This window comes from Ambystoma mexicanum, chromosome 3p (genome assembly GCF_040938575.1).
Source record: "Ambystoma mexicanum isolate Mex_15411 chromosome 3p, UKY_AmexF1_1, whole genome shotgun sequence".
Classification (NCBI taxonomy): domain Eukaryota; kingdom Metazoa; phylum Chordata; class Amphibia; order Caudata; family Ambystomatidae; genus Ambystoma; species Ambystoma mexicanum.
In genome coordinates, this window is record NC_090925.1 from 1,064,027,571 (window position 1) to 1,064,055,316 (window position 27,746).

The following is a 27,746-nucleotide window of genomic DNA, read 5'->3' on the forward strand; positions in this document are numbered from 1 at the left end:
AAGGAGGATTCCTTCAGCGGGTCACCAGCGATTCCTCGGTCCAGCCTCGTAGTTGCAGGATACTTGGCTCCTGTATTCCTTCGTTCGTGAGAACTCAGGAGATCGACATGGTAGTGGTGTTTCCAGCCCCCTCTTATCCACGGTTCCCTTCGCGCCAAAACGGAGGGGAGCCAATGGGAGATCCGCTCATCAAAACACATACCATACGTGGACCAATCACGGACCACGGTGGTCCCAGGCATTCACACCACCCTAGACTCTCTGGCACCCAGGATGTGTATTGGGACCAGACATCCCAGCCCACACCCTGGAGGCACACAAACGACATGTAGAAGCCCGCGAAAGCAACCACGTTTCGCGGGAAAGTACATGCCCAAATAAGGAAGGCCCCGGGTCGCCGGACCTGGGGAAGGTGAAGGGAGCAAGACGGACAGTGGACGGGACAAAGGAGCCTCGCGGCCTGGCCATTTTGGGAGCCAGGCCACCATTTTGGGTTCAGTGCAAAAACGTGCTCAGAACGCCAAAAGGAGCTCAAAATAAACAAAACGATCGCTGCCACCATTCCAGTCCCTGAATGACTTGCACCGATCAAATACCATCCTAAAAGAGTATCTAGGGCCTGTAGAAGGCTAGAGACCCAAGAGAGCTGTAACTTAGCTTACAGTGCCCTCTTGTGTCGTGTTGCACTAAAGCTGCGACACGATAAAAGAAACTACGGGAAACCACGTTCCCCGGTACTGACTGTCTTAAGGGCATGTCAGTTTCCCCGTAAGAAAGGAGCAAAAGCCCAGAGAAGTGCGGCAGAAGGCTGTACTTCTCTGGCAAAGTCAAGAACAAGGTTAAAAACAATAGCAAAAAGTTTAGGGGTTGCCACATGGAAGGAAAATTCCCTACAATTACGAAATCTTTCCTAACAAGTGGTAGGTTCAGAATAGGACCATATAGTGAAATGTGTTATTGGTGGATCAGAGGTCAGGTGATACGCTTGGTTTGTCCCTAAAAATTGGTACTCCGAAATTGATGCATGGAGAGGGTTAGTGATTGGTTATTTGGTATTGTCATCAGTGGTTAGTCCCTGTGTCCTGATTGGTCCATCAGCGAGCCCCCAAGTCTGCTGGCAACAATGTATGACTATGTGTCAGTGAAAAACAATGGACAGGTTCTGCTACTGCCATTAGAATGGTCCTTTCCCATCGCCGTCTGTGTCTGAGTTGTTACGACTTTGTTGCAAGAGGGGTTCAAGACATGGGACACCAGTTCTTCTTCAGTCTTCGGGAATTGGCATTGTATAAGGTCGGCCTGATCACGTGTTGGGAGATGATTGCTGAGGAGAATTATGCAGATTTAATTTGTATTTTGCTTCGGATAGTCGCGGCGGTGGCGGGTGTCACCTTGGCTTTGAGAGTGCGGAATGTGTATTGCAACATCACAACCTTGGCTCTGGTGGCTCCAGCCGGGGGGGGTTCCGCATGCTCAGCATCTTGTACTTCTGTAGTTTCTATGAACTGCTTCTGGCCTGTCGGCTTTGTTCTGAGGCCTACTTCGGATTGAGCTGTATGCCATGGCATAATGTCCATAGGGCAAAGAGGTGTGGTGAATAGTGTGATTCCTTGTGCATCGATCCATCTGTAGGGTCTTGTCCTCAGGGTTAGTAGCATGAATCCTCTGCAAGCATATACACAATCTCTTCCAGCATCTTGCATTTCTGCAATGCGGTTGCTGGTCTGATGTGAAAAATAATACAGAGATCTGCAGGGGGATTTCATAGGAATGGTATCCCTGCTGGCTGAAATCCAAATGGCAGCTGTCACCAGGTCACAAACTTGGGCTAACACCAAACTCTCAACAGCCCAATGAAGTAAAGATACCCCAGATGCCAATTTAATCCCTGCACAGAAAGAGGACCCAATCATTGGGAAATGTTATCGACACATTGAAGACCCTGTAGGTTTTTCTCTAACAGAGTCGGATTATGCTGATAAAAAGGATCTCCGGGTGTTGATGAAGGTTTCCAAGACGTTCCGGATCCAAGACGGTTTGTTGATAAGGAGAGCCCTATCTGGCTGTGACCAGTGGGTGGTACCTACCTCATACCGAAGCCTGATGTTGAACCGTACCAATGACGTGGCCACTGCCGGTCATAGGGGGTTTCATACGACATTGGAAATCATGCGCGAGGTTGCCTACTGGCCACACATGGGCCAGGACCTCAACACTTACCTAAAGGGGTGTCTTGCATGTACTCAGTTCTAACCCAGTTCACTCACGCAGGGAGCTCCCCTACAAAAAAGGGGAATGACACTGCCTTGGTCAGATTTGCAAGTTGATTTCATTGGGCCATTGATGTGCCCCTCTAGAGTAAACAAGTATGTGTTGACTGTGACATGCTTGTTCACGAATTGTGTAGAATGTCTTCCAGCCCCAAATTGTAATGCAGAGAGAGTAGCTGCACTAATGATCACCTATATCTTGTCTCATTTCGGCCTCCCACAAAGGGTTGAGTCAGTCCGAGGAAGCCATTTTACCAGTGAGGTGATGGCAAAGATGTGGGAGATTCTAGGAGTAAAAAGAAAACTCCACATTGCCTACCACCCTGCCTCAAGGCGGGGGGTGGAGAGATACAACAAAACAATTTTGAGTATCTTAAAGAAGTTTGTGGCAGACTCTGGACCCAGTTGGGACATCCAATTACCACTTGTCCTGATGGCTATTAGGTCTACACCATCTTCTGCAACAAAGATGTCTCCATTTGAGCTCATGAATGGATGATAAATGGTGTTACCAGAGCATCTGTTCTATAGGACTCAAGAACAGACACTGATAAATGTGTGCAATACCCATGAGTACATTGAAAATTTAAGGAAGAACATTGAGCATGCTTTTGCTTATGCTCAGCGCAATTTAGAAATGTCGGCTGAAGGAATGAAGACCTGCTATGATCTAGAGACAACCAAGAAAGAGTACGAATAGGTGACAAGGTTAACCTGTACAATTTTCTAAGGAATTAGGCCAAGGAGCAGAACATTTTGACTTGGTGCCTTTCAAATTGTAGATAAAATATCACCTGTTGCTTGCAAGATCTGCATCTCAAAAGGATAACTGACAGAACAAAAATTGGTCCACATCAACCAGTTGAAAAGCTGTCATCCCAGACACGCTTTACAACTGATTGATGAGCCAAATGAAAGTCGAGCAGAGGAACCGTCTGAAGAATGAAAAGGAAGGATGGAAAATCAGATGGAAATATATAATATATATATATATATATATACATATATATATATATATATATATATACATATATATATATATATATATATAGAGAGAGAGAGAGAGAGAGTATTATTGTAAAAAGGAAGAAAATAAATAAAATGTTTTTTGTGAAATTGAAATGCCATGTTATAACTGTATGTTTTTGTTGTTGTTGTAAATTCTAAATAAATCTTCCCTGGGAAAAGTGTGTAAAAGTACTGAAACTCTTTTTCTGTCTTTTACTAGAGAACTAACCTCCTTAATGTCCAGCCTGCAGGTGAGAGTGGAGTCTGGTGAGAACCCCAGGGACCTGGAAAGTAAGGAAGAAAGGGGGTCCCATGCCACGCCCTCCAACCCAAAGATGGATGGGGAGGCTGGAGTGCCCACTCCCTGATGAAGGACATTATGCCTAATGAAACCCCACTCGGCCCTGCTCTCCCCAACAAAGAGTCATGGAGGAACAGGGGGCATGTGGGGTGCATTTAAAGGCCCCAAACAGAAGTCCCTTTCATATGAATAGCAAGACTTGAAACACTGAGACAAAGACGGCCTGACATTTGTGTTTTTTTTCAAGTAAAGTTAGAGAGCCATGTAGAAAGTGGCCTACCTGTCATTACCAATGGACAAGCAGCATTTCAATTTACAAAATAAGGAGGAATCAAAGATCCCTGTCAAATAGAAAACAGGATTTTTAAACTTTTAAAACAAAAACGGCCTGCACATGTGTGTGCAAATAAAAATGTTTTTGAAAATGTAAAAATGAAAAAAAATATCATTGCTTACAGAGAAATGTCAGGAAAACAAAACAGGATGTGTGGGTTGACAAAGAGCAATGTATATTATGTTTCACCCACAAAACTCCAGTGACATTTGAAGAGCGACGTTGTCTTTACAAAACACTTTCCTTGGTTTAAGTTAGACAGGTTAATCGTGCCATAGCATCTCACCATCCTGATCAGTAAAATAAAGTGTTTTTTAATTATATCTCTTGTGTCTGTATAAGGATACCAGACCCCCCCCTCAAACTGACTATAGATAACATGATAGCAGCTCGATGGTTTCAGTACTGCAAAAATCAGCATTATAGCACTTTTATTTTTTTATTTTTGTGTAAATAATTGCATATGAAGCGGCACATATTTTAGACAGTGTCTCCAGTATTACCCACATATCATGAATATGTAAAAATCTATTTTGAAAACTAGATAGAAAATGAGGAATGTGCACAAGTAAATAACGACTCACCATTTGGTAGTATGGATGAACAAACTGAGATATGTTTTAAAATGGATGCCAAGATACAAAATGGCGTCTTGAGAACAGGTGTGAAGGCCCTGACTCATGTGGAAAGAGAAAATTCTTTGACAGCATTTCAATGTAAGATAAGCACATCAGGGGGGATATATATTTAGAAATGTTGGCAGGGAAAGTAGACATGATTGATGATAAATCAAATAAAGGCAAGAAAAATTAGTACAGATCTGCTGCGTTATTTGGCAGCAAACAATTGAGCTCATGGAGTTTTCCACGGTATAAGCTGCCAACTAAATTTGGCAGGACCCCGAGAAGCAGATAAGAATTGTTTTTTGGCAGGAGGTGAAGGATGTGTAATTGTGTCCAGATGGGCCTAAAATAAGCTTATCAGTCTATGTGTCAGTCAGACAGAGCATGTCAAGAATGAGCTAACATCGGCTTGGTGAGCAACAGACAAGCCACCAATCAAAAGATAGGGAGGGCTTTTCTCTGACTGAAAGGACCTATCAAGGAGATGCCCTCATAAAGTAGTAATTTGCATGAGTATTTCCTCATTCAAAAAGGCCTATAAAAGGAGGAAGGCAGAATGCTACTGTGTGTGCTTCCAGTGTGTCTTGTGAACCTGTATTAAAGATGGCTGTGAACTTCACTACGGGCATACGTTCTTCCTTTGATCCTGTCTCAGTGTCATGATTCACAAGTGCCAGAAGCTTGATGGGATGGAAAAGGACTCTCCTTTATATGTCCGTGTCATGCACGTCAATTGCCTTTGAGGTTACAGGCCTGGGAAGTGGGCAGCGTTAGAGTTAGTTAGTAGTTAAGAGGAAACTGGCCCTAGAAAAGGATTCAACAATCTTTCTTTTGAATGGGGTTTTCTCTCCTTCTTGTCCCCTTCATTTCCTCAGAAGAAGGCACTCTGGGAATGATGCAAGAAGGCAATGGTAACTTTTTACAGCAACAGGGACTTGACCCCTCACAGCAAGCTTGCTTCTGTTCAATCCCATGTGAATGTTTACCTTATAAGGATGGTGTTCCCCACTCCTCCTTTGACTCTTTCCTGGACACCAAACCAAAAAGAAGAACACACTAGAAAGCTTTTTTGAGATTGCTGTCCATTTTAAAGTCTTCTTTATGGTGGTGAAGACAGTTGCAAATAAAGCAGAGTCGAGCTCTGTCCCCTAACAATCCCGTGGGACCAGTCTGGGTTAACTAATGTGGATGATGGCCCCAACTGCTGCCAGCACTGGAACTAGGATCATTGTTCACTGGAGGTGATGGTTACTCTGTACATGTGAGCAAAACTCCCTGGAGTGTGGAGCAACAGATGGGCTTACATTGTCCATGGAGACCCGGATTGGAACTCCCAGCAACCCAAAAGTCAAGGAGCAGCTCTGGGCCCTGATTCCTGCATTGAACTAATTGTGAGCTCCACTGACCCGGACTCCACATGCTCTCGCAAATGTCTTTGTGCCAAATGCCATTGATACTTGGACCCAACTGTTTGTTTGACTCAGTCGATTAGCTCACCGGGTTTAACAACCTCCAGAATCTCCTAGAAGCATCGTTCAACACTATTGAGCCCTCAAAGACAAGAATATAGTAGCATGAAGAGGCACTGTCCCCATGTCTACTTTCTGGCACCATAGTGACTCTGAAGTCACACTTTTGCAACTTTTCTTGAAAAGACATATCCTTTAAAGTGACATTTCTGCAATTGCCTGATAACTGTCATGCCACACACCTGTGGGTGGCGCCGGGTTCACCGGGCTTTGGTTTACCCTTCCTGGAGGGTTTACCCCTCTTAGCGCCTTGCCCGGTTGCCTCAGCATAACAAAACAGGCTTTCAGGGAGTTTCAGCTTTACTCGGGTCTCCGCATGCATGGGCCCTGTTTCTCTCTGCTTTGTGCATGTGTGGACCCTGTGACAACCAGCGCTTGTGTTTCAAGCCTCGTTTTCATGTGAAGGGCTATATATGGCAATACCAGATGCTGCCAGTTGATACTCACTACGGTTCTTGCTGAATCGCGCTTCGCTCCCCCTGCTCTCTCTGTTTTGCTGACTGTTCCCTGCCTTGTGCTCTGCTTGTTTCTTGCCTTCTTGGCCCCTTGGCTTCTTGGCTTCTTACCCCTTGTTCTTCCTAGCCCTGTTGGGTCTGGGTAGGGGTGGCTCCATGTTGGTTCTCTGTTCTTGGGGTTGGTCTTACCCCCTCCTTCCTTAGGTCCTGGGCTGTTTGCTGCTTATCTGGGATCCATTACCATCTGCCACGCCTTACCCCTTGTCCCATTTGGTCAACCTAGCTGTTGTCCCTGCTGGTGCTTTGACCCCAGCAACCATCTGGACCAGCTCTACCGGTACCCATGGTTTGGAAATCTGGGAACCTCACCATCTGCAGTGGCCTTCCCCATCAGTGCTTGCACTGTCCTGACATCAAGAAAATTGGGAAAGTGCCGTCCCGTGGCGTTGCGAGCATTGTAGGGTTGGTACCCCACGCTACAAAGTCCTCAGCAGCCAGGAAACCTGACAGCCTGTCTTCCAGGCAGACACCATCCGTGAAGAAAACAGGTACGTTCCATCCTCGTGACGTCATCCCTGACCGATTGAGACCCCATTCACCCAGTCCACCGAGTCTTGAAAGTGGGGTATTGCAGGACCTCAGAAACAAAGTACAGGCTCTTCCTTTGGACAAAAACATTGAGCTCTGATGATCTTCTCATATCATGAATGAATCCTGAACCATGGTCCAAAGTCAAGATGTGTCCAAGAGGATGCACTAGCTAATGGTCCAGTCAGCAGTTCGGAAACCTTAAGGCCCTCCCCAAAACCTTCCAATCCAGGTGTGTGTGATACTGGTTCTGGAAGGCGGCTCTCCCTGTCCAAAAAAAAGAAAGAATATTGCCTGCTAGGAGCAAGAAAATGGTAGACCTTTCAAACATGCCACAGGGAGCAGGGGTCACTGGCTTCTCTCAGACTTCCCCTAAGGTTCTTGAAAGTGACATCCAGTTCCTAACATTGTATACGGGGTAGACCTCTGAAGAGAGGGTTGGTTTGCAGGCTCACTTTTTTATAGGTCCTCACACAGGTTGGCCTTTCCAGAAGTGTCAGAGCAGGACATAGTAACGTGCACTAGACCTCTTTTCACAATATTTGTGAGTACAGATTCTGCAGAGCCCGCTTTTTTGTCCAAGTATCAGGTGTACACATGTTACTATTATTTTCTCAGTCTTGGCTGGGGCTTTACCGAACAGCATATTTAGTATTCGGCCGAATACTGAATAGTTTGTCAACTATTCGACCAAAGTTGAATATGAAGCCGAATAGTTGCTTTATTTAATAAATCATGTTCCAAACTTCAAAAAACACACTTATTAAAAAAACAAATAAAGCACCATTTTAAATGCATTCTATACTTTTATTTCTCTTCATTGTAATTAATGTAGCATCTTTATTTGAAGTATAAAAGCCAGAAATAAAGCAGATTTAACCAAAATGAAGGAACCAAATGTACAGAGGATTGTTGCATATTCAGTGCCAGTTAAAGTAGGAGGCTTCACAAATGCAAAAGGACTAGCTTCGTGAATCAGATGCACTGCATTCTGTATCCATGTGCAAAGTCGGTGTGGTCGAGTTTTGAAGCTTTGCAGCTCACACAGAAATGTATAAAATGGTTCATTTCGGCTCATGCAGGACACAAGTCAAGAGAAATCTGATATGCGTGAACTCCATCTCACAACTATTCACCCCACCCAAACAAATTCTGCTCACTTGTCACTTATCCTAGCCACTCTTTCTCGCCAATACACAAACATATGTAACTTATAATTTCCTGATAAAATATCAGACAATGTTAAACTCAGGACTCAAGTCCTAAAAAAAAAGAAAACGGGGCCTATGAGGTACGCATTGGGAAGTGACATGACAGGAGTTGAAAGTATCTATGCACATTTCTTTCAGTTTGTTTTTTCCAACTGAAAAAAATGCACATTGCATATAAACATTCACAAAAAGAAAAGATGTTCCTGTATTGTTACAGGCTAAGGATAAAAGATGAGCACCTTTTTTGTCTAAGAATCTGTAACAAAACATGCCCTAAAGAGCAGATTACAATATAAGATATTTTTCAGCTGTGTGATAGGAATTTGTCTGGTCTAATTCTATTCAGTTTTGCAAACTTAAGTCTTTATTTGCCTTTCTGAGTTCATGTTGCATTGTATTCAAATGAGAATGTCAAAGTATTCGGCAAGAGCTGAATAGCAAGAAACTATTCGGCCGGAGCCAAATAGATTTTTTTCTGCCGGAATTCGGCTCAATACTTACTGAAAACCGAAGTTCGGTACCCCCCTAGTCTGGGCATATTGCACCCCTCTGGGGCATTCACTGGCCTTGTATAGAGTCAGGAAATTTCCCCGAGGCAGCTATATAACTGTGGCTTGCAACCGCCTGCACATGCTTAGCTCTCAACCTTGTGCGTCCACGCGGCTAGTGAAGAGTCCATTTTGTTTTTGGTGTGTGTTGGCTCATTGAAGTGTGTGTGTGTGTGTAAACTGCTTGGTGGGTGGGCAAAATTGACTACCCGACAGAAACATGTGAGCTGAGAGGTGTGTACATGGGACTATCACCTGGGTGTCAACCTACCGATCCACAAAAGTAGGTGAACAACAAAATGTTGAGTCAGACATCAGTCCATCACATTCTTGGAATCAGACATTAATTGGGTCAGCGGAATATCCACAGACCTTTGAAACGCTATGTGGCTACTCACCAAACCAAGGAAAGTGCGCGAGATGGAAGCGGCGCCACGCTGTCATGCTATTCTGGTGTATCTCCAGTCAGCGTGTGTTGCTGTTAGTGTGTGGAAAATATTTGCTACAGGAATTTGACTAAATGATTGCCCCAGTCCTCTCTTCCCCGCCCACTAAACTTCAAGAAACTTTGACACAGCAAATCAGAGCTATGTTTTATGTTTTTGGAAAATGTAAAACTGATTTGATTTGAAGTTATCATCTCAATACGTGTTCTGCCTTCGGAAGGTGCAACTTAGCCATGTGTACTGAGCAGCCAGTGCCGGCCCTGCTACAGAGCGAGAGAGGGGACCACGCCATGGACCTGATGTGCAAAGCGTTCTCCAGTGGGATTGCGCCACTGTCAGACGTTGTTTTGGGAAGCGGGCTCCATATATTCATAAATACGCGCAGTCATATGCGCCCACACACACGTTTAAACCGTAATGGGACGCAGCCCTGTGAAACGTCTGCAGCCCTGCTCGAATGGCATCATCGCTTTGCGGTACAATGTGTCCTGCGTCCCGTGTGCTGCGTGAAAGTGAACGGAATGAAGTGTGGGGGGGGGGGTGGGGAGTGAGCGAAGCCCACTTTGAGCTCCAAGCCACCCGTCGCCTCCTTTACAGAGCCCGTATCCTTTTTAGAGCAGACTTCAAAAGCGCAGAACAATTGTTTTTCTATGTAAGTGTCTGCGATGAAAGCCCAGGTGATCTGTTAACTGTTTACATGTAGACAGGCGAGGAGCCGGCGCAGCGGGGAGGGGGGACCCGTCAAGGTGGAAAGAGAAAAAGAAGAAAGAAAGACAGGGTTATTTGAGCTTCCTCTTCGTATAATCAGGCGTAATTGCTCAAGTGACTTTTCAATTTGCCTCTGATCGCAGCCCTTCGGGGTCTAGCTAATGACACGGTACAAGTCCTCCAGTCTATGTAATTAACCCGTAATTGATTTTTTTTTTACAGAGCCATCTAAAGAGAAATCAGCAGGAGGCTCTCAGCCAATCACGCTCGGCCTGCCATTTCGTCAGAGGCTCGGATTGGCTGGGCCGGGAGAGAACATTAAAAAAAATTAAAAACAAAACTAAAGTGAGGAAGAAGTTTTCCGTGAGTTTGGTCGGAGCTGCGAGAGGAGGCAGAGCAGGGCCAGCGAGGTTTAAGACTGGCTTTTCCCGTGGCTGTGAAAACGCAGGGGATTTTTGGGGGGGTTCCTGGAAGGATTCGGGACTCTCTCCCCCTCCGCAAGCCGTGAGGATGATGATGGTGCGCTCTTCTGCTGACAAGGAGGACTTCTCCTCCGACGAGGAGTGCAGCCCCGCGCCGGCGCCCCCTAGCGCAGACCCCAAAGTCAGGGTGTCCAGCTTGCCCTTCTCCGTGGAGGCGCTCATGGCCGACAAGAGGTGCTCGTCTCAAGGGGTCCCGCACGCCCCCGGGGGCGCGCCCCCTCCGCCGGTGCAGCAGCTACCGTTCCGCGGGGCCCGGGACAGTCCCAGCCCCCTCGGCGGCTCCGCATCCATGGACACCGCCTCGGTCAAGTCGGAGAACTCGGAGGACGGAGCCTCCTGGGCCAAAGATGGGGGCCGATACTCTCCACCGCCCAGTGAGTATTGAGGAGCGGGGGTGCTGGGGTGGGGGGCGCCGTTCCGCTGCCTGCGCAAGAGCGCGTGATACAACATGTATGTCTTTGGTGCCACCCACGGTGGCACACGGTCCTCTAAATAGTGCATTGGCCCTGTTGCAGGGATGCGCGTGCATGGTGGCGTTAATGTACGTGCGAGTATGATTGTCACGAGGCGGCTAGACCGCGTGCCAGTGCCGGGATGTGTGTGAGAGTGCAGCGGGTCGTTCTTAGTCCCTAGGTTTCAGAGCGTGCCGTGGGAACCTCTGCGAACTTCAGCGAAGAGACCGGTCTGTCCCACTTCCCGCACCGAGGAATGCCGGCGCTGGCACGACACCACCTCCTGCAGTGCGGCCGGGTTATTCAGTGAGACTTGGAGCGTCTTCTGCACGGCACCGGGGGTCTGTGGGTTCGGTAGCCTCTTCGCGTAGCAGGGTCTCCAACGAACGCTCGTCCCGTGTGCCCCACTGCGGCACGGGCGGGCGTGTGCCAAACGCACACACGCACCTTGAGTCTCCTCTTGGAACTTCCCCATACCTGGGCGCTGGTACCCGATGGTGTTCTTGCCACAAAGCGCGTTGAGACCATACAAATGGGAAAAGGCGGTACGTAAATGACTACTACAATGCAGGACAATTTCGCATGCTGTGAAGTGTATCATAGGTTATGTATGGACCATGTACCGAACCCTGGCGTGTGCCCTGTGTTATGGGGGCCCACGCTGTATTGATTTATATTATTGTGTCTGTTTTCTTTGGAAAGTAGGAGCCCTACTCCCCATCTCCACCTTTGCAGAGTGTTCCGAATTGTAGACATTAATCGGTGCATCTCCCCTGCTCCTGCCCCACGTGGTACCCGGAGTTTATCATAAACGAGTGGCTTGAAGAACTCTCTCTCTATGGGTTAACACGCACTGTGGCCTTTCGCCTATCCGGTATCTGGTTACTGGGTATCCATCGCCTTATATCGACATTTCTGTTTACATTCGTATCGCCTTCCGTGACTTGGCGTTGAAGTCTCGTAAGGCTGCGCAGGCCTTAGGCCCGCCGTGCGCGTGAAGGCCGCGGGCCTCGCGTCGCCCCTGCTGCGGGGCCTCGGCGCTTCACCTCCGGTGCGAGCGCTCTATACCTACATGCATGGCAGCAGGCCTCTCTGCCGCGTCTTCTGTCGGGGAATAAGATACACTATGAGCAGCGTATCAGCCTCTGCAGATCAGATGGCCGGATGCATAGAGCGGTGTATTGGCCCCCGCAGCCCTTCATAGTCCGGGCATCACATACTCGTCCCCCTCCCTCCCTTTCATGGCATTCAGAAACGGTGGCTTTTAACTCGTGCAATGTGGCTCTGTGTGTGCAGCCTTTGCGTTGCAAACAAGACCACGCTGATAAACCGCGGTCACCCTGTGACACAAATAACGCGGTCCATTCGCCCCCGAGCTGTCGGGTGAGTGGTGCTTTAGAAAGCCCCCAACGCCCGGCACGGTAGGTATAGGTCGGTCCAGGGGGTGGACTGGGAACCAAAAGAGGCCCAGGAGATCCCTTTCAAAGTGACCCCGTGTTACACATTTTCAGCAAGCGCAAACCTTTTTCTTACGAGAACAATTGGAAATAAATCAGGTTCCACACAGAAGAGGCCCAGGGTGCAGAGGCCACCTGGGACATCTCCGGAGTTCCCTATGGGCCAGTCCACTCCTGGCTCGGTCTGTTTTACGTCCTGCGTCACGAATCTAGTCAGGGTATGCGCAGTAAACACGAATAGGCTCATACTCCCGTTTCGCCTCTTTCGTAAAGGGACATTGGTGTGAATAGCAGAATAGTGTGAACATTGGGAAGATAGCTCAGGAGCAACGCGCTCGGAAACCTCTGGGTATTAAGCGCGTTATAAATAGCCAATTACAATAAAGCGGCATATACAGGAGTGGCGCTTTTATAACGGGGATGTGTGTGAATAAAGCGGTATAAAAAGCAAGTTCACCGTTTTTATAACGGGATATGCATGATTAAAGCGGTAAATGACGCGATGTCATAACACGGTTTTGTTTGAATAAAGCTGTCCCTTCGACCTGGACACTACGGGGAATACCCAGGACTGTGAGGACGAGCAGCGCTCCAGAACCGCAGCTCTAATGCATATCCTGCACCAAAGGATCATTGCATTCATAATCCGGGCTATTGTATCCCCTATAATACCAAGAATAAGTTCACTGTTGGATCCGTGCATTGACATCATGCAAGGCTATTCATCTCTGGGTGAATTGACTCATGTGCGCTCCCCGTTTGCACGTTTTCAGTAATTACCTCTCCGAGACCTGGTGTGGCACGCACAGGCCGGGTGGATAGACTCCCGCGGATCGTCGCCTAAATGGTGGGAGACAGCGCGCTGGTAACTCGCGCCACTTCACTGCGCGTCATATATGGGCTCTAACACGCATCAGCCTATTTCATCTCCAGTACTGTTACTGTCTGCCTTATCCATCTACACATCGGTTTGCGTTACTGTCTGATTAACTGGATCCCGCTGCATTGATAAACCCCGGCATTTGCCTACCACGCGAACCACTGCATTAGACAAACAGTTCACAGAAGCGTTTTATAACAGCGCAATCCCATAGGAAGGCCTTCTGTGAATCGGGCACCGGTCTCCCCCGCCATATTATGGATTAGCGTTTGTTGCATCTTGCTCTTTCATCCATTGAATTGTCAATTCTCTGGGCCTGATTCACAAAGCGTGGTTCGGTGGAGAAATTCCGTTGAAAAGCGTGTTGCGTATCAAGGCCTGTACATTACGTAGCAGTCGCATTCCACGTCCTGCCACAGGTGCTTAATTGCATTACTAGGCAGGCCAATTTCACCTCGTGGTCCAGGGCATGTGTCGACCAATCCATTAACCGCGTTCTGAAGTGATGATACCGGCTTCTGTGCCGTCTCCTGCGGAGGCGGCAACGCTCCATTTCCGTAACCGGTCCTTTCTGCGTCAATGAAAGGGAGTCTTCGCCCCGGATTGCGGTGTGAAGCCGGCTGGACCGAGGAGGCCATTTGCAAGAAGCCCTCGAATACACCGATTATATAGAGCCCTACATGGCCCCGGAGTTTGCCTGATTCTTGTACTCTGCGTAGGAGGGTTACTGTGCAAATACCCTTTTGAAATGTTGCAAGACGTCAGTGGCACGCGTTGTTGTACAATTTCCCGTGTGAATGTAGTCTCAACCACCAGATACATTTTAAGCCCTGGGGCGTTTGTTTACACAGACATCTGTACTATTTTCCACCGTTTATCTTGGGTGCACGACATCACTGTCCCGTCCTGGGCCAGTACAGGGCTTTGGCGATATTAGAATGCATGTTTCAAACGCTTAATTGCGAGAGTTTCAAAGTTGCCGAGTGCTTTTAGGCCCCATAATACAGTCAGAAAGCGATAGGTCCAGATTCTGACTTTCTGACTGGCGTTACTATACACTAGGGTGAGCAGACGTCCCGGTTTTGCCGGAACTGTGCCGGTATTTGGTGCTCTGCCCCCTTCTCAAGATTATGTTCCCATTGGAAACTGCAGTGGTCCCGGTTTTTGACGTAGGTCTTCATAGCTGGCAGGCAGGCATGCACAACCTCGCATAGAAGACAGGCTGCATTTTACAACTTAAGATAGAGTCAGTTTGTGATAGAATATAATATGTGTTTCTTTGAACAGTAACACTTAAACCCCCTTCTCCTCCAGCCGCTACTGAACTCTAGTGCCCTGACAGCCACTTTCAAGAGTTAGTCCCACTTTTATGTTAATTGCCGTGCCCCGGTTTTTTACTTTTTAAATCGGGTCACCCTACTGTACACATATACTTAAGACGTACACGCCTGCGTGATGCGGGATTGGGTTGTTGCAGTGAATTGTCGTTATTTTTTTATCGTACTCGTGTGATTTTAAAATGTGAACTGAATTCCCGACTTTTCAAAAGAGAGAAAGTCCCATTCAAAACATTCTTTTAAATCAGACCCTGACTTGTAACCCACGTCTAGGCGCTCTGCATCAGTGCCCCCCACGTCCAGACGAGAAGATCGGTAAAAGGAGACGCTGTCAGTTAGGCTCCTTGAGGTAGCTTGGTAGGTTGAGTGCCCGCAGCACACGTCGGTGCGGGGCCTGCAATTGGCAGATTTCGGCCCAAACTGGGCTGACGTCGCGTCTGAGCATAAAGGCGATTAATATTCAGTCGGAAACGATAACTAAGTTGGTGGTGTACGAGTTGTCACTTATTAACACACTACATGCGAAAGGGCGCACGCACCTTCCGGCACTTCTTGGCCTGCTGTTTCGGGCATCCCTGCCCACCCGTTACACAATGCGGCCTTGGTGGAGCGCCGCTGCGGGGCACTCTGCGGGGAGACGGGTCCGAGCAGAAGATTTAGGGCCAGCGCGTCCCTGTAAGGCAACAATGCGCATTTGAGACACCGAGAGCAGGGGCAGATCAAAGGCAGGCAATGCAAGCGAGACACCCGGAGCCGGGAGACTAAATACCTGTCACCGCAGAGAGTTACAGGCGCGGTGCCGAGAGCGGCGCCACTTGCACCAGACTGACACGTGAGCGTCGCGCCGCCGACGCGCTCCTTCTTAGCGATAATGAGGGTAAGCCTGGAAGTGTTTTTGTGCTGGGGAGTGGCATGCGGGTGACACGGATGGATGACAAGTGTGACAAGACAGGCAATACGGAATGTCAGTTGCAGAAATGAGGAGACTGACGACCATGATGTGAGGTGGAAAAAACTTTGGCCACAAGCTTTATTTTAGTACAAGCCATGGTGCAAAAGAAAAACCAGCCATAACATCACATAAGGATAACAATACTATATTTTGGGGACAGAGGGAACAGGTGAGCGGGGGGCCCTAATCCCAATTAGGGGCCCGCTCGAGGCTGATCCCCGCCGCCATTCATATGAAAGCTTGTGACAATTGTTTGGCCACAGCGTGTGAGCTGTGACATGTTCATAATTGCTTGTCTTTGGAGCAGGTTCATCCTGCTTTCTCTTGTCCTTTCCAAGTGAGGTGGGTAGGTGTGCGCTTGTGTGCCTTTTACTGATGTCCAACCTGACCAGGTTTAGCACTTGCGCCCTCTCTTGCTCACAGGGTGATTTTCGCTGAAGTTATGGCTCTTGATCCGTATTTCTTGATAAAACAAAACCCCGCATTGTGAAGCCATTCACCTTATCCTCCGCGGGATGTGTTCTTGGAGCCATTTTGATTTTTTGGTCATGTGTTTTGTACTTTTCCACGGATGGAGGCGTTTTAGCCTCTTGGTCCACTCTTTGGAGATGAATTTGGCACTTTCTCCACACATGATCCACTTGAGTTTTTGAAGCCCCCACGCTCCGTTTGCGGGCTAGTTGTTTCCTCGGGGGTGGGTTCTAGGAGCCTTACTAGGGTCTTCCCTGCTCCAGATCCACTTGTGCTACGAGACCCCTTCTGCGCATTAGGCTGCTTGTTTTACAGCCGGGGTGGGTTTAACGAGCCTTACTGGGTTTTTTCCCTGCTCCCAATCCACTTGCATTGTGAGACCCCTCAGCGCTTAAAGCTGCTTGTTTTTACAGCCGGGGTGGGTTTAAAGAGCCTTACTGGGTTTTTTCCCTGCTCCCAATCCACTTGCATTGTGAGACCCCTCAGCGCTTAAAGCTGCTTGTTTTTACAGCCGGGGTGGGTTCAAAGAGCCTTACTAGGTTTTTACCCTGCTCCCGATCCACTTGCCTTGTGAGACCCCCTCAGCGCTTAGCGCTGCTTGTTTTTAACAGCAGGGGTGGGTTCAAAGAGCCTTACTGGGTTTTTACCCAGCTCCCGATCCACTTGCATTATGAAACCCCCTCAGCACTTGAAGCTGCTTGTTTTTACAGCCGGGGTGGGTTCAAAGAGCCTTACTAGGTTTTTACCCTGCTCCCGATCCACTTGCCTTGTGAGACCCCCTCAGCGCTTAGCGCTGCTTGTTTTTACAGCAGGGGTGGGTTCAAAGAGCCTTACTGGGTTTTTACCCAGCTCCCGATCCACTTGCATTATGAAACCCCCTCAGCGCTTGAAGCTGCTTGTTTTTACAGCCGGGGTGGGTTCAAAGAGCCTTACTAGGTTTTTACCTTGCTCCTGATCCACTTGCGTTGTGAGACCCCCTCAGCGCTTAAGGCTGCCTGTTTTTACAGCTGGAATGGGTTCAAAAGGAGAGCCTTACTAGAATGTTCCTTGCTCCCGATCCACTTGTGTTGTGAGACCCCTTCAGTGCTTGTGTTGTACTAATTTGCTGCTGGGGTGGGTTCTAAGGGCTTAGCTGGGAACTTCCCCCGCCCACGATCCACTTGCGTACCCCAGTGCGCTTATCTTGCATAAACAAAATTGTGAGGGGGTGGGTTCCGGAGCCTTACTAGGAACTTACCCTGCTCCTGATCCACTTGTGGTGAGACCCCCCCTTCTGCATGCATGGAGGTGGATACTTGAGGCTTACTAGTACATGTTTCTGCTCAAGTTCCTCTCTCCTTTTCACTTTTGTTATACCCCTAGGGCTCCCATCTGTATTGATGTTCTCTGGTGGATTCTGAGCGCCTGGGTCTTCTATAACTGTATTTTCCTGGAATATTAACTAATAGACAAAAAGACCCCCCGGTATTTTAAGAAGGCCCTTCTTGGAGTTTAATTTTTATGATTATTTTTTGAAGTGAGGCGTTTTAGCCTCCCCTGATGCTATGATTGTGTTCCATTTTCTACCTGGCCCTCGCTATAGCTTTTCCTTACGGTTATTTGTAGGGTGGGAGGGATGGTTTTTTAGACCTGCAGCCGTCCTGCTGCTGTTCGTGGCTGACGGGGAGGAAGCATGAGAAGGGCCACCTTGCCCCCGCCAGATAAAGGCAAAATTCGGCCTGGGGGCAAGGCGGCCCCTTCTTTGAACTTCAAAAGGCCCCCGCTCAGCATCCGCAGGATGGGAAGGGGGGCCTTTGAAGTATGGAGGGCGAGGTGACAGGGGGCAGCGACTGCCGGTTGTCACCTGCCCCTCTCACCTCACCCTCCTGTCTTGGAGACGCGCTGTCTGGGTTCCCATTGTAAAGGGACCCAGCAGCCCGACCCCACCATGTGCATGCTAAGTGGGGCAGCGCCAAAAGGCACTGCCCCACCGGACTTAGCACAAACCCCCCACCTCCCAGCTTACGGCCCCGGGCCTCCCATCCGGGTGGGCCCGGGTGTATAAGCCTGGAAGTGTTTTTGTGCTGGGGAGTGGCATGCGGGTGACACGGATGGATGACAAGTGTGACAAGACAGGCAATACGGAATGTCAGTTGCAGAAATGAGGAGACTGACGACCATGATGTGAGGTGGAAAAAACTTTGGCCACAAGCTTTATTTTAGTACAAGCCATGGTGCAAAAGAAAAACCAGCCATAACATCACATAAGGATAACAATACTATATTTTGGGGACAGAGGGAACAGGTGAGCGGGGGGCCCTAATCCCAATTAGGGGCCCGCTCGAGGCTGATCCCCGCCGCCACCCTGAGGGGATGCTGACCGGCGTCTCCCAGGTCCCCCCAAAATAAGAGCTTATGAATTAAGTACAGCCTCTGGCTGCCAGGGACCAGAAAATATTCCTGGTGAAATGTCCATACCTTCAATGGACAGGTGAACCCTGTCATTGCAGAACATGGCCTGGTTGTGTACCGAGATCCCATGTTTAATAAATTTGAGGCCTGATAAAAAAGGCAGAAATTGGCCACGGCTTTGTTCAGTTTGCGCTTAGAAATCTCCATGGCTTTGCTGCACTCTGCCTCATGCCACTGTTGGCGAGGGATGATTTCTGACCTCTTCACTTCTGTTCGAAGTCTTAGCATGCGTGCCAGGGATCTGAGGGAGGTGCCGATTTGAGCCAGAAAAAACGTCCTGCCCAGCTGAGGCAAGTCATTGCCCCCGAAATGGGTGGATGATGAGGAGATAATCAGTGGGGGGGAGGGAGGCAGATAATATTAAATCAAGTATTTCCTGATGTATCTTTTGTAAGCCCCCGATTCCAACCCCCACTCCCTTTTATGGCTTTCTCTTGCAACCCCCCCATCCAGGCTGAAGTGGCTGCTCCTTTCCTGAAGGAGTGGGATCCAAACTCAGTAGGATTCCATCCTATAGCTATTATAGTCTTCCTGAGGACAGACCTCACCTGGAATCTACTGAGGGCAGACCCAATTTTGTGTGTGAATAATTGCCCCCCCCCCCGGCTGGGGCGCTTGTTCGTGAAGGCCCTGGTGCTGCAGATAGGGCAATATTCTGTTTCCTCAATGCGGTACAGGTTGATTATCCTCCCTTTTCCTAATTGGTCAGTTTTGGGCCTACACAGTTTCACAGCCCTACCTCTGATCCTGTGTTTTTGAAGGCTATCTCGCTGATCCTGAACGCCCCAGAGTAGTTGAGTGTGAAGGCAGCTCTAAATAGAGAGCTCTCGTAGGCATTGTTGCATACTGCAGGGAGGGTGTCTAGCAGAATTTTGTAATTTAGCAAAATTGAGGGGGCGCCTGGTGTCTGTCTTGACCCCTTCCATTTTGGACCAACCGTTGAGAGCATATCTGGTTAGTGCGCCGTGGGTGGGGTCGGGTGCCACCGCTAATCTAGTGTAATATGAAACTGCTGCCAGATGGGAGAGCTGTGACCGGCTGGCTGGCGGGGGTTGCCTTCGATGTGTCCATGGTGGCCCAAACCTCTTCTGGAACTGCTGTCCTCCTGGCTTCTGCCTGTGGGTTTAGTGCCTTGCAAGTGGAGAACTGAAAAAACGGGACAGAGCGTCAGCGGCCTTATTATCTTTGCCTGCAATGTGCCGCCCAATTATTACCATGTTATTTTCCAGGGTGACTTTTTGTCATTTCTCTCAACACTTTTAGCACCAGAGGGCAGGAGGCAGCACCCTTGTTTAACATGTGTACAACCGCCATGTTGTCTGACCGTGTGACCAGTTCTGTGCTGGCCAACAAGTCCCCCCTTAAATAGAGTGCCATCCATTATGGGGAATATCTCTAGCAGTGTGATGTTCCTGGACCAGCCCCTCCTCTGCCAGCAGGGAGGCCAGTGCTCAGTGCACCACTTGTTACCAAAACATACCCCAAATCATTTGCTGCCAGCCGCATCTGTGAACAAGGACCTTTTGTCTGCTCCATTCATGGTTTTGCGCCATATCACCTGGCCATTAAAATTGTTAAGAAATGATTCCTATATGGCCATGTCTAGTGTTATGTCTTTGCCCAATCTGATGTGGTGGTGTGGCTTAGTAACCCACCCTCATTTTTAATTCCACGTTCCTGTTAAAGATCCGGCATAGGAACATGATTCTGGTAGCAAAATTGAGCTTCACAGCAAGGGACTGTATTTCCCGTAGCGTCGCCTATTCCCTGCCTGTCATCAACCTTATTGTCTTTAGAAGGTCCTCTATTTTGTCTTATGGGTAGGCAGCATTCCCTCTTGGAAGAGTCAATCTCTATGCCTAAGAATGACAGGGTGGTGGTGTGTCCTACCGTCTTCTCAGGCGCCAGTGGAACCCCTAATGCCTGCCTGGTTTCACTGAATAACTTAATGGATGCGCTGCATATGGGAGACCCTGCTGGACCAGTGAAGAAGAAATCATCTAGATAGTGTACCGTTCTGGCTCTAGGCGTGGCCTGTTGGAGTACCCTTTGTAGGAAAGAACTGAACTGTTCAAAGTAGGCACACGCGATGGCGCAGCCCATTGGGGGAGGGAGGGGGGGGGGCGTTTATCAAAACAGAATTTGTTGTCAAAATGGAAACACAGCCACTGGTAGGTCTTCTTGTGCACAGGCGGCAGCCTGAATGCTGACTTAGTGTCGGCTTCCGCCATGAGAGCGTGTCTACCTGACAGTTTTACCAAGCCAACCGCATCCTGCACGCGGCTGTAAGATACAGTAGCCTCAGTGGCAAGGATGACAACATTGAAAGAGCTTCCAGGTGAGTGAGATAAATGGTGGATCGTCCTAAACTCCCCCTGCTGTTTCTTGGGCACAAGGGCCAGGGGGAAGCATAAAAAACTCAATGAAAGGAGGGTGTTGGAAGGGACCCTCAATCCTCCCTAGTATTGGCTCTTTACCAATTTATTCTCTTATTCTGTTGCCTAGGGAAGAGGCAGATTTTAGGTTTTTGGGTATAGTGGGAGATCCCTGGCCCTTGAATGGGATCTGAAATCCATCCTTGAAGCCCTGACCCAAGAATTATCTAGCTACAGGGTCAGGGTAGTTCTCTAACATTTTTATTAGTTGGTCCATTTTTTTGGTGAGGCCCCCATTTTATAACTAATACATGTTTTTACCCTCTGAGACTTTTGGGCTGGGCCTGGAAGGAGAGGCTTTTGTGCAGTCGTTGCTGCTGTGGTCACCATTGCATGTGCTGTATTGGTGCTTGTATCTGTACTCAGTGCCCTTGTTGCATGACCCTCTGTTGCAATACCGGCAGGTCCCCGGGGTGCTCCCTTTGCCCCCCGTGCTGCGGTTGCCAAACTGCCCTAATTCTGCCCCACTTTTTGCCCCCTTGGGGGCGGTCTTCGAAACGGGCGTTTGTTTTTGTTGGCATTTGCACTGTCTTGTTGTGACCTATGCTGGTTATGCTGCCTGTTTCTATCCCTTCTGTTGCTTTTGCTGCTCTTGGTCCTTATTATTCTGAGCACACTGAGCTGAGTTTTCTTTTAAGGCATGGGAAATATACAGTTTGGGGTCTTCCTCTTCCCAGCCTAGGTCAGGGAATCTCTGCATCTCCTTCCTGAACTCCCTGTCATAGTTCAGCCATGATTTCTGCCCAAAGGTATTGTGGATCTCTAGGATTCTATGGCGGTAGGCAATCAATGCGGTGCCCTCTTCTGGGAATTTTTTTAAGAGGATGGTTGACAGGATTTGAAAAGAGGCCTCCCAATTCTGAATATTCTTTTCCAGGGTGGGCCTCTTTTCTCTCGCTTTTTCTTCCTCTTTCTTATCCCTTTTTGAAATGCCAAAACCTAATTCTTCATATTCCAATAGGCAGAAAATGTCAATAAATTGCTTTTTCCATATCTTTCTCTTAATTTTCCGCTCAATGTGCCATGCAAAGGTCTTCTTTAGGCTTCTATTTACACTTTTGCCGGCCGTGCGCCTCCCATATTTAGTCATATGAGGGGTTGGAGACGGTACATCATGGCTAGGGCCAACCCATGCTTTGAAGTGGCCCTGGTCCTCCTCGCCCCCCGATTCCGACTCTGTGTCTGTGCTGTCACTCTAGCTGCTGGAGCTGCTCGAGTCATCCCTGTGCCTCTTTTTCCCAGCACCCGCACCCTTATGCCATTTTAAAAATTGTTCAAGCATAGGCCCCAAATCATTGCTTTTCACAGTACCTGATTTTGCTTTTCTTTTGGTGCCTGGGTGGGTGTCTGAAGAGGCAGGCATGCTGCGGACGTCAAGGCGCTGCTTCTTCCTAGCTGGCTGCTCCCTTTCTGCTGGCTCCTCCTCGCCATCGACCTCCTCTTCCAGGGCATCTGCGTCATCCTCATTAAGACTGGTGGATGCGAGCTCAGCCATTCTTTCCTGCACCACATCCATGCCATGAACGGCTTCCGCTGCTTTGGCCCATTCCAGGAGTAATGTGTCTTTCAGGGATAAGGCGTTGGCCATCTCTTGCCTGTTTGGGTCTCTGCGTGCTGGTTGGTAATGGGTTGTCCTAGTGTTTCCCAACTTGCTGTGTGGGTCAGGGTCCTCTGCCCCCCTTATTGTAGTTCTCGGGCGAGGTAAAATGCTGGGGCTCTGACTCAGTCTCCTTCTAGTGCAGGTCTGCAGATATGTGCGTCTGGGAATTCCGGCTGACCTCTGTGGAGAGAAATTAAAATTTTTTTTTTTGCCCAAATATAATTCCTGGGGCTCGAACCAATGCCCTTGTAAGCTTGAGACTGACGCTCTCCTTGCAGTGCTATGGAGGCTCTGCTGCTGCAAGCCTGCTCACTCATTGTGTTGTGCTCGAGGACCTGCCTTCTTTGGGCTCTGCTAGCTCCGTGTGCGGCCGTTCACTGCTGTGCAGACCTCCTCGAGCTCTTCGGAGCCTGCCTTCTTTGATTCCAGTGTCCTCACAGAGCCGGAGAGAAATTTAAAAATTGTTTGGCAAAATATAAATTCTAGCGCCCTCTCCGGGGCTTGAACCAATGTCCTTGTACGCCTGAGACTGATGCTCTCCTTGCCGTGCTATGGAGGCTCTGCTGCTGCAGCCCAGCTCACTCCTTGTGTTGTGCTCGAGGACCCGCCTTCTTTGGGCTCTGCGAGCTCCGTGTGCGGACTTTCACTGCCGTGCAGACCTCAGCGACCTGCCTTTTTCGATTCCAGTGTCCGCCCAGAGCCGGAGAGAAATTTAAAACTTGTTCTGCCAAAAATTAATTTTTAGCGCTCTCTCTGGGGCTCGAACCAATGTCCTTGTATGCCGGAGGCTGACGCTCTGCTTGCGGTGCTACAGGGGCTCTGCTGCTGCAAGCCTGCTCACTTCTTGTGTTGTGCTCGAGCTCCGTCTGTAGCTGCTCACTGCTGAGCCGACCTCTCCGGGCTCTAGATGTTCGAGATCCGTGAAATGCGAAGGCAAGGCGATCCTTTTCCCCGGACCTGCAGCCGTCCTGCTGCTGTTCGTGGCTGACGGGGAGGAAGCATGAGAAGGGCCACCTTGCCCCCGCCAGATAAAGGCAAAATTCGGCCTGGGGGCAAGGCGGCCCCTTCTTTGAACTTCAAAAGGCCCCCGCTCAGCATCCGCAGGATGGGAAGGGGGGCCTTTGAAGTATGGAGGGCGAGGTGACAGGGGGCAGCGACTGCCGGTTGTCACCTGCCCCTCTCACCTCACCCTCCTGTCTTGGAGACGCGCTGTCTGGGTTCCCATTGTAAAGGGACCCAGCAGCCCGACCCCACCATGTGCATGCTAAGTGGGGCAGCGCCAAAAGGCACTGCCCCACCGGACTTAGCACAAACCCCCCACCTCCCAGCTTACGGCCCCGGGCCTCCCATCCGGGTGGGCCCGGGTGTATTAGGTGGGGCGCAGGGGGCTCGGCTGGCTGAGGCGTCTCAGCACACGCGAGTGCTACGGATCGGGCTGCGAGCGTGGGTGTTGGGCTGCCAGTGTGGGTGTTGGGCTGTCAGCGTGGGTGTTGGGCTGCGAGCGTGGGTGTTGGGCTGCCAGTGTGGGTGTTGGGCTGCGAGCGTGGGTGTTGGGCTGCCAGTGTGGGTGTTGGGGGCACAGGGTCGCGCTGTTGCATTTGCTTAAATGGGAAGTGGAACATGTGCATTTTCTCGCAATACATCCCCATTGGAATCTCCTCCTCCTTAGCTCTAATGTGTGCAAGGTGTTTGTGTTTGTGTGCGTGGGGCGGGGGGGGGGCTTCGGGTGCAGCAGAGTGGTCCGAACACACCTTTAATACTGACTGGCTCCGAACACGACAGGCAAGAAGCTCGCGCTTCTAGGTGGGCGTGTGTGGTCGTTCTCCACCTGATAATAGTCACGCGACATATAGGTTACTGGACGTGACGTCGTGTGCTGGAACAGCCACGGAAACGCAAGGAAGCACTCGAGGCGCTTTGGCCTGAACTATCTCGCCCGGCAGGAAGTCTCGGTGGTAATGAGTCTCGCGCGGCGCCACCGATAGGATTCCTGTCTGAGGCCCTGAGTGACAGTTTCTATCTCTGTGCATTCATTACGTTTTGTGAGGGAAAAGCTGAGTTTGTATCAACCTGGCGGCCAAAACGAAACCGTGGCACATCGTTGACCGGTATTTCGGAGACTGGACAGGGCACCCACTACCCTGATACACATCCACTCGACACGTGTAGCTCCTCCGTTTCCCTTAGCTACAAGGGCATTATAATAAGTTCTTTTATAACACGCTTACTACCGCAAACCAGATTCTAAGCTCCAGGCCGGGATTCGAACCTGTGCTGCTATGCGTTGTCTTGCTTCCAAAACAAAAACTTGCCCCTGAGCTATCCCCCTGACCTGTCATAAAGTTAAACAATGATGCATGAAGGAGCCAGAGGAGCTACCTGGATAAAGCACTGCTCGCACACTCCGCAGGGTCAGTGCATGCCACTGCACTGTGGAGTTACATGACAAACAGAGGAGCAAGTCTGTAGGTTGCATTCCTGTAGAGGATCATGGGACTCAGAGGTGACGTGCAATACCCTGTATAGGGCCCAGGGGAGCACGGCTATTCCTGACCAAGCCAGGCCATTGAAGCCTGGCCTCTTCCTTAGTCTGATGTGAGATATCCTCCAGTTCCTGATACCGCTTTCCTTACGGCCATGCATCTAAACTATGAACTATCCTGTCCATCACAACCCTAAGAAGCCATTTCAGTGGATGGTCTGGGCTGTGCAAATGGCAGTAGTAACACAATACGATTGTGTCATTGAAGGTGGCCATTTTGTTTCATGGGCATGCAGTGTTTCCTTTAGGCTTTAGGGCGCCTTCTCGGGTGTTGTGTGGATAGGGTGACCTAGATTTTCATGATAGCAAACCGGGACAGCCAACAGCATAACAAAGGGACTTACCGATGCTCTCCCCTGCCCCCTTAACACAGGACCTTCCATCAGCCTTCCCACCTCTCACCCATCTGCATAAACATGGTACAGGTTTGACTGTTGATAAAAGCACTTAGATAGCATGCATGGTATGTTTTAAGTAGTACTGATTGAATGATGGCTTGTAATGTTAGATGTATATAATGAACTTGATTATTGGCATTTAGTGTGAAAAATTGAGCATCTCAATTATACCACACTTAAAAAAACGTATAAATAGCAAAGGATGGTGCTCTGTTCGGCATTACCTGTCTCTGTGGTGTAAGCAGTTAATGCATATGGCTATGACCTGGAAGTTTGGTGGTTCGAGCCTATCCTCAGATGAAAAATTCAGGGAAGTTTATAATGTTTATTTAGTTTGACTGCTAGCAAAAAACAAAACAAAAAAAAACAGGACTCTCACCCTCCCTTTACCTCAAACCGGGATAGGGTTTTAAATGAGAAATACTCTCGGTTGAGGGTGACTGAGGGCCCAATTGCAGGACACGCCTGGGACGTCTGTTCACCCTATGCGTGGATGTCTTAGCTCATTGCCTGACGTGTGGCTTTTGGCTCCTTCGCCCTACACTGCTCGCTTTCTGCTCCCACTGGGCCCAAAGGCTAGAGAGTCAGAGTCCATTTGTTTGATGTACCTCTTGTGCCCTTCTCTTCTGTCCTTATCCCCCTAACACAGAAGTGGCCAGTGGTAAGGTATGGTGTGTGGTTTGATAGCCCAGACTTGAAGGCCACGATTTGTTCACGCAGGGGTCATAGAACTAACTAAGGGAGAGTATGTGGGAATAAACTGTGACATCACTCAATTGAACATTCTAGCTTTCCAGTGATGGGCATAGAGGAATTGGCTGTGGCATCATGCAATCGAATCTCCTGTCATTAGAAGGGGGTGGGGAAATGTACTTTGACATCACACATGTTATCTGCCCCTAGAAGTGTAGTGAGGGAGTTAAAATTATTACATTACAAATTTGAGCCCTCCAACTCTCCAGAGATGGAGGTGCGTGAATTAACTATGGCACCCCACTACTGGGAATGATATCTGTCCAGGGAAGGGGTGCAAGCATGTTAGCATTATGACATCACACAATTGAACCTTCTAAATGCCCTGAGAGGGGGGTGGTGGAGAAGTTTGCTGTGACGTCAAATAATTGATCACTCCATCTGCCCAGGGAACGGGCTAAGAGGGCTCTTGCGAGTAGTAGGACGAATCCCAATCGGCATTTGTATTGATGCATTAAGTCCTGCATTGTGGGGCTGGCTTGAGCCCTAACGGCAAGCTAGCCCAAGCCAGAGTAGGCCCAAGTAAGGCAGGGGTTTCTGGGATGGCCAACAACTGAACGCACCGCTTAACACTATGAGCACCCGACTCATTTTGCCGGTTCATAACATTATTTTTGGGCCTTTCCTAGTCAAGTTTCCTTTGATACATGGGTGCAAGCAAGTTCAGATGACCGCCATGGTGATGCAAGAGCGGCTCGCATGGGAGTCCCTTCTCGCTTACCATAGCAACACCTTGAGGGAATCGAAGGGGCAGTGCGGTCCAGCAGGTAAGTAGGAGTGGGTCAGCGAGGCGGGCCTCAGACAGTTGGGGTGGACGAGGAGAGAGATGAGATTGGGAGCCTCGAGGTTGGAAGAGAAGCGATCAGCTGTCCTGTCATTGAACACACGCTTATATCGGGGGATGAAACCCAGTCTGGATTCTACACATGCAGCAGCCCAACATGTCACAATGATGAATTAAATGGACGGGGTTGGTGCACGTGCATCATAACGCCAGAGATGACTTATTAAAGAGACAGGGAACCGCATCTGCTTTATGATCTGAACACAAGATTAGATTCCACCCAGGAACCACGCATCATTAGCAGCTACACTTCCCCAGACCTCCAAACCCACGAAAGACCATGAAAGTGGTGAACTGCTCACTCGCAGTGGAGGGGCGATGGTAACTGCTCTGCTTGTAAATACCAGCCAGAACACAAGCATGCCCTGCTCTTTAATGCAACAAGCCTGCCGTCTATAATGATCGCTTGCCTAAGCTTCCCTGACATTGGATTATACATCCACGCCCTTGTTCTGCCTGGGCCTTTGGCTGCTACAGTAACGTTCTGCAGTCTATTGCAGGCAATCGGCTGTGAAAGAATCCCGCATGCAGCCAACTTCCCACACTCATTCAGTACTGGGGCCTGATTTACAACATGTTCCCATAGAAAAACACTCTGTGAATCAGGCCCAATGTGTTGAATGGCGGGTTTTGCTTTGTCTTGTGGGATTTGGCAATGTTCACTGTGCCCG

General features: G+C 49.2%; 1 protein-coding gene across 1 annotated transcript in view; it reads left to right on the forward strand.

Annotated features, from left to right (window-relative positions):
* The first annotated feature begins 10,368 nt into the window (after positions 1–10,368).
* The window catches only part of MSX2 (msh homeobox 2), a 43,075-nt gene continuing 25,697 nt past the window's right edge, over positions 10,369–27,746 (forward strand). The window contains exon 1 of the mRNA XM_069652424.1: positions 10,369–10,877. Coding sequence (XP_069508525.1) covers positions 10,532–10,877 — 346 coding nt within the window. The 5' untranslated portion in view covers positions 10,369–10,531. The remainder of the gene's footprint in view (positions 10,878–27,746) is intronic.